At 48.8% G+C, this 8,744-nt stretch overlaps 1 protein-coding gene across 3 annotated transcripts; it reads right to left on the reverse strand.

Annotated features, from left to right (window-relative positions):
• Window positions 1-1,655: 1,655 nt before the first annotated feature.
• On the reverse strand, window positions 1,656-4,770 carry PRG2 (proteoglycan 2, pro eosinophil major basic protein). 3 transcript variants are annotated; one of them, XM_074400297.1, is made up of 6 exons: window positions 4,716-4,770; window positions 3,984-4,053; window positions 3,136-3,398; window positions 2,668-2,799; window positions 2,039-2,150; window positions 1,656-1,821 (listed from the first exon to the last, which is right to left on the reverse strand). In XM_074400297.1, the coding sequence occupies exons 2-6, from the start codon at window positions 4,039-4,041 to the stop codon at window positions 1,763-1,765; spliced, it is 624 nt and encodes a 207-aa protein (XP_074256398.1). In that variant the 5' UTR covers window positions 4,042-4,053; window positions 4,716-4,770; the 3' UTR covers window positions 1,656-1,762. The 3 variants fall into 3 exon arrangements, with proteins under 3 accessions (XP_074256398.1, XP_010332953.2, XP_074256397.1); XM_010334651.3 differs by having other exon boundaries at window positions 3,103-3,398; XM_074400296.1 differs by having other exon boundaries at window positions 3,103-3,398; window positions 4,602-4,770.
• Window positions 4,771-8,744: the final 3,974 nt, after the last annotated feature.

Genomic DNA, 8,744 nt, shown 5'->3' on the forward strand with positions numbered 1-8,744 from the left:
AAACATCTCTGCAGACTAGAAGTCAAACTTCTGTCAAAGCACACACCCACAGTGGCAGAGATTTATGAGGAACAAGACAAGTTTACCTACCATTTAGAACAGAACCTGGCACCTAGTAAATGGAAAGTATTATTACTCTTTGTGGTGAGTATTGGAATAAAGGAAGCAATGCCTTCCCACATCAAAATATAAAGTCCAATAGTGCAGGAAGTGAAAGTCCCACCTCAGCTGCATCCTCACGGCACTCACCACAGGGCTGAACCTGTAGCCGTCTGAAATCAACGGATTCTCACAGAGCAACAGCTGCAAGGGATCTGAGTTTGAGTTCTGTCTCTTTCCCCTCTTACCATGTGACCTTAGACAGTTAGCATCCCTTCTCTGTGCCGCAATCCAAAAAACCCCGAGTCTTTGTTTTGCCCTTCTCTGAACCCCCAATCCTATATGAAGTTCTATGAATTGGAGGCATTCTGGAGAAAAAATGGCTTCAGACCACTGAATTCTTTTCTTCTGCTGACCTCCCTAGGAGAGAAGGGGTTGCGAATGCCTTCCTCCCTCCCTCTTGATTAAAGCTCCCTCACCTCCAGCTGGGCTGGAGTCCTGTGTCCCAAGATGAAACCAAGATCCGAGACAGTCTGTCCTGTCTCCGCTCTGTGCTTCATCCCCGGGTGATCCTGAGGGGAGAGTAGCCAGCACTTCCAGCTGACAAACCACAAGGGTTAAAGGAACATGCTTTGGAACAGACAGAGTTGGATTTCAACATTAGTTGCATTTAGAGGTTCAGTTTTGGGCAAATCTTTCGACAGGTCCTAACTTCTGTTAACCATGGGTCTGTAAAATAGGGATAATAATTATTGATCACATGAGGTCGTCTAGGCAAGGTGCCTGCCACAGCAGGGGGTATGTTGTGGGTGCTCAATAAGTAATAACAACTGGTAGATGTTTTTATGCCTATGTTACAAACAATCATATATCCCAAGTGCCAGGGGACTATGTCTTGTATTTTCAGGTCTCATTTAGAATCTGACACGTGGCAAGCTGTCTTATATCAGGTTTCCCCAGAAGGAGGTCCTGAGACAGGGAGTTGCATACAAGTGTTTATTTGGGAGTTGCAGACACTAGGAAGGAGCAGAGACTGCAGATGAGGAAGGGAAGGTGGCCCATAAAATGCGTGGAATAAGGCCAGCTACCACAGCAGGCCTCTGGGAAACCGTGCCCAATACATGTTAGATTTATTCCACTTGAGGGGCCGGGGACTGGGGTACACTCACTCCGAGAGTTGTGGACTGTTCCCGGGGACATGTTAATTTCCTTATATATCAAACCAACCACAGTTCTGGGGTTGGAGAGAGAAAGAGAAAAGACCTTTGGGTAAAGAGGCACGCATTGGGCCATTGGGAGTCCACCTACAACCTTGAAAGGTCCTGGAAACACCTATGCAGGGATCCAGTAATCAGGTGTTCTGTGCAGAGAGCTAGCTGAGCCCATTCCACCATCTCTAAAAGGCTCCATAGACCCAACCCTGCCCGCCATCCTCCTCCTCGAGGAGTGACAGCTTCTGACCCTTCTCCGAAAGGTGTGGTATGGGAAGAGATGGTAAGGAAGAAGGTTCCACGAGGGCTAAGCAGAGTGGATCAGCAATCAGAGACGAAAAGATATTTCAGTAAAAGCCATTTTATTTCAGGGAGGTGGAGGGAGACGGCAAGCAGAGGGGGGGTGGCAGCTGCCCAGGAGAGGACAGCTCTGAACTCCTGCTGGAACCGGCTCAGTAGGAACAGACGAAAGGAAGCCTTCGGCGGCAGGGGGCTCGACGCCAGTGGCCTCCTGTGAAGGCAGAACAGAAAGGGACGTTCAGCCTCTTGTCCACCCCAACTCAACCCACAGGAGGGCCCGTTCTCCCACCCACATACCACCATGGAGTCGGAGTGTGAAAGACCCAGGAAGCCTCTGGTCAAAGGGTCAGGCTCTTCCTAGCATCTCCTCCTTGGGGCACTTACCACCTCCCAGGCCTCCCCATCATTCATCCTCAGCCCCACCTCACCTCGGGTACACAGGGCCACACAGTGACCACCACGGACTGAGGGCTGGCCAGCAGCCCAGAATGCAAAGTTCCAGTGGCTGCCGTCAACCCACTGAAAGCGTCTGCAGCGGCCCTGAAGAAAGCAATAGAGGAAGAGGGGATGGGGCCGAGGGAAGGCGGAGAGGCAGACCTGGCCCCGTATCTGCCAGCTCCTCCTGCTGCCCACCGGGCAATGGGCCCTTCCCTGCTGGACCATCATGGTAACTGTCCTGGTCATCTGAGATGCTGATCCATGGCAATCATCACCATCAGATTCTATGCATCCCAGTGACGGGCTCATCCTTTTAGCCCTAACGAAAGGTAGAGCAGGGGTTGCCAACCCATCCTAGAGATGAGGAAACAGACTCATGGTCTTGCCCAAGTTACATAGATAGTGAGAGATGGAAAGGAGCTTGGACCCAAGCCTCTGAATTCTAAATCCTTGGATCTTCCCTGAATACCCAGGGAGCCCCCTCAATGTTGTCTGCGGATGTCCGTCTATCCCTGGTTCTTCTGGAGATTATAGAGGAGAAAAACAGACAAATCTGCCCAAGTTGAGTGCTGGCTGAGATCAGCAGGTGTTCCCTGTTAGGTGCTCACACCTGTCTTACCGAGCCTATGATCCTGCCTCCGATCCAGACTTGACCCTGGTTGAGCCCTCTGACTGAGAGCTGGATTCGGTAATTCAAATTGAAGTTGTGGATGGACACCAGGTTGCCCCGGTAGCACCTCTGGCAAGTCAACTGCAAGGCAGGATAAGAGACAAAGAATGGGGCAGCCTTCCTACATGAAGTCACATGAGTCTTCAGTCTCCACACTTCACGCCCTCCCCCCACCCTGCCACAACCGTTTGAAGCTTGGAGACCAAAATGCAACTTCTGTTTCTAGGTGGCCCTCCCCTCTCACCCCAACACCTCTGTGAGGCGCAGGTTCTACTGACACCCCCAGGGCCCTCAATGGGGAAAAGAGCCAGTGACAGCAATGCTGGGGACATGTCCCACACGCCTTTCATGCTCCCACCTCAGTCTCAGCCACAGGCCACTCACCCGAGCTTGATCAAATGTGTGAGGACGTCTCACCAGGAGGTAGCGGCGGCAGGTCTGGCGCCCAGGGATGCCCACCAGTTGTACTGTGTCCTCTTCCTCAGGACATGGAAGGTTTTTGTCTACCAAATCTGGGACTGAGATAGACTCAACAGCCCCGTCTTCCTTGGAGGCATCTTCACTTCCAGAGCCCCCCTCCTCCTCTGTCTCCAGCTCCTCCACCTCCTGTTCTGGCATCTCCTCATCCTCAGGCAGGGTCTTAGCACCCAAAAGGCTTTCAAAGTTGGAAGTCTCAGACCCTGGAAGGGAAGATGGCCAAGTGTCCTTCCTTCACATCTCCCCTTGTCCCTCCCTGGAACCACGGACAGCTCCCGCTTTGCCCTGGGCATCAGAGTGCTCAACCCTGCCTGGAAAGAGGAACCTGGAACTGAGTCTCCATGAGAGGAACCTGATGTGCCCAACAAAGTCCAGGTGGTTAAGGGCATGGACTTAGAGTCGGGCACTCATGGGCTTGGGTACTGGGTCCATCATCCATTAGCTTCATTTCTTCATCTGTAAAACGGGTATACAATACCACCTACTTCGTGGGGATGCTGAGAGTTAAAGAAGAGAAGGCATGGAAAGTGCTGTGTACTCAGTAAGCTCAAAGTAAGCATCATGGAGAAAGGACAAAATTGGGAATATCACAGTAGAACCAAGACCACAGACATAACAGATGCCCTGAGGAATCCTTTCAACTCCTGGTCATAGGGTCCCCATCCCTTTAAGTGCACAGAGATTCAGAAATAGATGACGATCAAAGAAGGGGGTGGGTGTGTAACTCTGACCCCATCTACTATAGAAAGGAAAAAAATAAAGAAAGACTAAAGGCAAAAAACACTTACTCAGATGGAGAGCAGAAACTGCCCCAAATAGGAGAGCCAGAAGTAGGGGGAGTTTCATCTTGGCTTTATCCTGCAATGGGGAACACAGTTTATCATTGACACACACACACACACACACACACACACACACACACACACACATCACATCACAATCACACCATTAGGGGACCGTGAGAGTGAGGTGGAGAAAAAGAAGGTCTGAATAGAAATCAGGATGGGCCAGAAAAGCTCATGCTGAGCCCAGCTCCTGATGCTCCAGAACCCACGATGCAAGGACCTCTTTCTAAACAGAATGCAGCAAACCCTGAGGGGTGGCTGAGGCTGGCTTTCCTTCAGGTCTGGAAATAAAGAAGGGACTATCATGCTTATATGTTTGTACTTAATGAGTCCCTTAGAGTCTATGACATAAAAGAGGAGGGAGAAGCAATGATTATTGGCTTTCCTAGGAACACACAGGACTTAGAAGCTATGTCCCCTCCTCAAAGCTCAAGAAGCCACCCATGCCCTCCTTCATGTCCTCCACCCTCTCCCTTCTCCAGCCAAGGGGCATTTTCACATCTCACAGAAGAAATGTGCAAGGCAGAGGACGAAGGCTGCCCCTGCTGACATCCTCGTAACCTGAAAGCCAGTCACAGACCCCTGCCAGCCCTCCAGAGACTGTCAGCCACAGCCAGGGACCTCCTGGGACAATAAACTGTTACCAGCTCCACCACAGCAGAGAAAGCAACTCACCTAACGAGAGACCGTCCTGGGCCTTTAGATCTTCCCAAAGCCCCGGTCCTTCTTTGCGCCCTCCCCCAAAGACATCTTATATAGAGGCCTTGGAGGAACTCCCCCAGGGAGAGGGGGTTTGCCTCTGCTACAGGGAGACAGGAAGGCTGATAAGGACCATTTCATATTTCATCACTTCCCTGGGGAGCCCACTCATTCAGTGAAGATTTCTCCCCCGAGATCCCTTTCAGGAACCCAGGGGCCATCTAGGACAGCTCTGGGCAATGGTTCTTATCCTGGGCTACACTTCAGAATCTCGTTCAGTGCTTTTCCAAAATACGCATGTCCCCTGCTTGACTGGTGTTTCGAATTGCCACAAACATTTTGAGAACAAATCTGTCCATATCTCTTACAATTTAAAATGCACAGTGGTTCATGCCTGTAATCCCAGCACTTTAGGAGGCTGAGGCAGGCGAATCACCAGGTCAAGAGATCGAGACCATCCTAACCAACATGGTGAAACCCCATCTCTACTACAATACAAAAATTAGCTGGGCGTGGTGGTGCGCATCTGTAATCCCAGCTACTAGGGAGGCTTAGGCGGGGGAGTCGCTTGAAACCGGGAGGTGGAGGTTGCGGTGAGTCAAGATCACACTACTGCACTCCAGCCTGGCAAAAGACTGAGATTCCATCTCTAAGTAAATAAATAAATAAAATGAAAATGCACATTTGATCAACTTCACTCTTTGGAGGCTATGCTTTAGACATAGAAGCATCTATAAGTAAGAAAACTTTTGCAGAGAATGTTATTGCTTGACTATTTGTAGAAATGAGAATAATCTTTATATCCATCAATCAGACACTGAATAAAATGTGTCCTTTCTATTCTACAGAATGTTATATGGCTGTGAAAAGAAGGGCTGGACCTGTATCTATAAACTGAAACAGATGTGTGTGCAACATTATGAAGTGAAAAAAGGCAAAATACTAGGAAAATATTTAATGTGTGAATAGTTTTACAAGGAAAAACCCCTGCATAGGTGCTTATCTATGAGCATGCTTATGTGACCAAATGGAGCTGGAATGCTAAGAGGAATCACTCTAGATAGTTGACCTTGTCACCTCCAGAAGCAGGGGAGGAGGGAGAAGAAAGTGGGAAGGAGATTGTTGTTTATTTTCTTTTTATAACTTTCATTTCTTCAGCGGTTATGGTAAACATGTGCTGAATCTGTCATTTTGAGGCTGCCTTAGTAAATATTTAAAAACATATACAGATGCCCTGCCTGGAAACTTCTGATTGGCTAATAGATCTAGAGTGAAGGTCAGATGTCTGCATTTTTTAAAAAGTTTCCCAGCTGACTGATAAAAGATGGCTCTGGGAGTCACTGTCCTGAAGATCTTCAAGCACAGGAAACATTCACATACATCTAACTGCTTTCCTTCTGAATCAGACCACTCAGTTTGCCAACCTACCAGCCTTCATTACGGTAACATTTACTGAACATTTCTAAATGCCATGCGTGGCAAGTGGCTGGGTGCGATGCCTCACGCCTGTAATCTTAGCACTTTGGGAGGCTGAGGTGGGTGGATCATTTGAGGTCAGGAGTTCAAAACCAGCCTGGCTAACATGGCAAAACCCTGTCTCTACTGAAAATACAAAAATGAGTCAGGCATTGTGGTGCCTGTCTGTAATCCCAGCTACTTGGGAGGCTGAGGCAGGAGAATCACTTGAACCTGGGAGGCAGAGGTTGCGGTGAGCCAAGACGCACTACTGTGCTCCAGCCTGAGTGATAGACTCTGTTTGAATAAATAAAGTGCCATGCAAGGCAAGTATTACCTCATTTAACCCATTTTTAAAAACCTAGTGATGTAGGTGGTTGATATCTCATTTTCCAAGTGAGACAGCCCAGGCTCTGTGTGGCTGCTGACCTCCCTGCAACACCGTCCTCATTGGATCAATGCTCTGTATGCACCCTCTTGTAGCTTGTCCTTATTACAGTTAGTCATTTATGAGATTACTTGGTTAATGGATTAACATTTATCTTTCTTCATAATGGCAAAGGCTGCATTTTTTTTTTTTTTTTTTTTTTTTTTTTTGAGATGGAGTCTCGCTCTGTCCCCCAGGCTGGAGTACAGTGGCAAAATCTCAGCTCACTGCAACTTCCGCCTCCCAGGTTCAAGCAATTCTCTTGCCTTGGCCTCCCAAGTAGCTGGGACTACAGGTGCACGCCGCCCCGCCCAGCTAATTTTGTATGGTTTTTAGTAGAGACAGGGTTTCACCGTGTTGCCCAGGCTGATTGCAAACTCCTGAGCTTAGGCAATCCACCCACCTCGGCCTCCCAAAGGGCTGGGATTACAGACGTGAGCCATCGTGCCCGGCCAAGGCTGCATCTCTTTACTCACCATCGTATCCTTGGTGCCTAGTACAGTGCCTGGTACATAGTAGGTCCTCAATAAATACATGTTGAAGTGATTAATGGTTAAGTAACTTGCTCAGGTCAATAACTAGGTTAGGATTCAAATCCAGTTCTTTCTGGCACCAAACTTCTCTCCCCTTCCATGTGCCTGCTCATGTGTCAAGAATCGTGCTGTCCAGGTGCAGATCAAATCAGAGTGAAGCATAGATCCTCAGTCAAACTGCTTACAACCTAATTTGTAAGATAAATCTAGGTCAAACAAAAGGAGAAGGGTTAAGGCCAAGCTATGAAACACCCTCTGTTAATTCAGAAGGAAGTCCATCCATAGTAAAAGAGGCAGAAAAGACTCCGTGAACCAAGGAGCTGATTCCTACCTGAATGGAAGCTGCAACCAGAAGGGAAGGAAACAGGCATTCCAAGCAGACGGAACAGCTTGAGCAAAGGTGTAGAGGTTGGGCAACCTTGGCATATGCACAGGATGGTATTATTTCCTTCATAACTAAAGTTCACCGTACACACATTGGGAAGGAATGAGACAAACAAGGAAGAATGCATTTCATCTTGAGCCGAGGATGGAGATAACCCTCCCCTGTCTCCACTGATTTAAAAAGACAGAAGCAGGAATCGAGGAATACTCAACAAGAGGCTAGACAGGAGCTTCGAGCTGGCCTCTGCCCACTCCCATCCCCAGGCCCTACTTGCAGAACCTCTCTGGCTGTTGGACAGAGAATCACCATCAGAGGGTGATAAGAGGGAGCCCACTCTTGGAAGTCAGTTGACTGCTCAGGGACCCTCACCCCTAGGGAAGCCTCTCTTTTAGGTCGCTTAATCCAGGATCTGAAATCCACAGCTTAGGGGCCCGGAAAATTTCATTTTGTCAACATTTGCTGGAAGAATAGAGCAGGATCTGAGAGAGTGGGTTCTTGGGTCAGACAGTCCAAGTCAGACTCAGTGACTGGGTCTAGCACTTAACAGCTGTGAGACGTGTCTCTGGACAAGTTAACCTTTCTGTACCTCAATATCATCATTTATGAAGCAGAGATAACAATACCTACCTCACCAGGTAGTGTGAGGAACGGATGAGATCATTCACACGCAGCATGCGTGCTGTGAGCTGCCCATCCACCTCACCCCTTCCTGTGGTTTCTGGGATTCCACTTCCTATGGCTCTTGGTGGAGGGCAGGCCTCTTATATCTCAAGACAAAAGTGTCTAATGGATTTCCAGCTTCCTTTGCAGCTAAGGCATATGACTAGGCTCTGTCAAAGAGAAGACGCATCCGTTTAAGACTTTGAATCTGGAGCTAGTGACCAAAAAGATGGAGGCAAAGAAGGCCCCTCTCTGGCAGTGGCATTGGAAAGATGGAGTTCCTGGAGCTGCAGTACCCACAGAGGTGCTGCAGGGTACATTGATCCGGGATGCAAGTCCCGCAACATCCAGGGTGCCAGCCATGGGGTCTAGGTCTCAGCGGCAGGGGATCCTCCCTCCCCTGTTTTGCAGCCTGACTTTGATGCCATGTCTGGCTTTTTGGCTCTTCCTGCAGCTTTATGAGCTACTTCTTTTCCTTTCAGTCCTGGATTTTTCAATTCAGATCAGCCAAAGAGAGTTTCTGTTGCCTGCCATTAAGAGCCCTG

The sequence above is a fragment of the Saimiri boliviensis genome, chromosome 6 (assembly GCF_048565385.1).
Source record: "Saimiri boliviensis isolate mSaiBol1 chromosome 6, mSaiBol1.pri, whole genome shotgun sequence".
Classification (NCBI taxonomy): domain Eukaryota; kingdom Metazoa; phylum Chordata; class Mammalia; order Primates; family Cebidae; genus Saimiri; species Saimiri boliviensis.

Bases quoted from the DNA above. Each gene is read 5' to 3' on its own strand.
- PRG2 (XM_010334651.3), bottom strand. From the start codon at position 4,041: ATGAAACTCCCCCTACTTCTGGCTCTCCTATTTGGGGCAGTTTCTGCT. The intron at 3,399-3,983 runs GTAAGTGTTTTT...CTTCCCTTCCAG, and splicing joins AGTTTCTGCTCTCCATCTGA to GGTCTGAGACTTCCAACTTT. The intron at 2,800-3,102 runs GTGAGTGGCCTG...CCTGCCTTGCAG, and splicing joins ACACATTTGATCAAGCTCGG to TTGACTTGCCAGAGGTGCTA.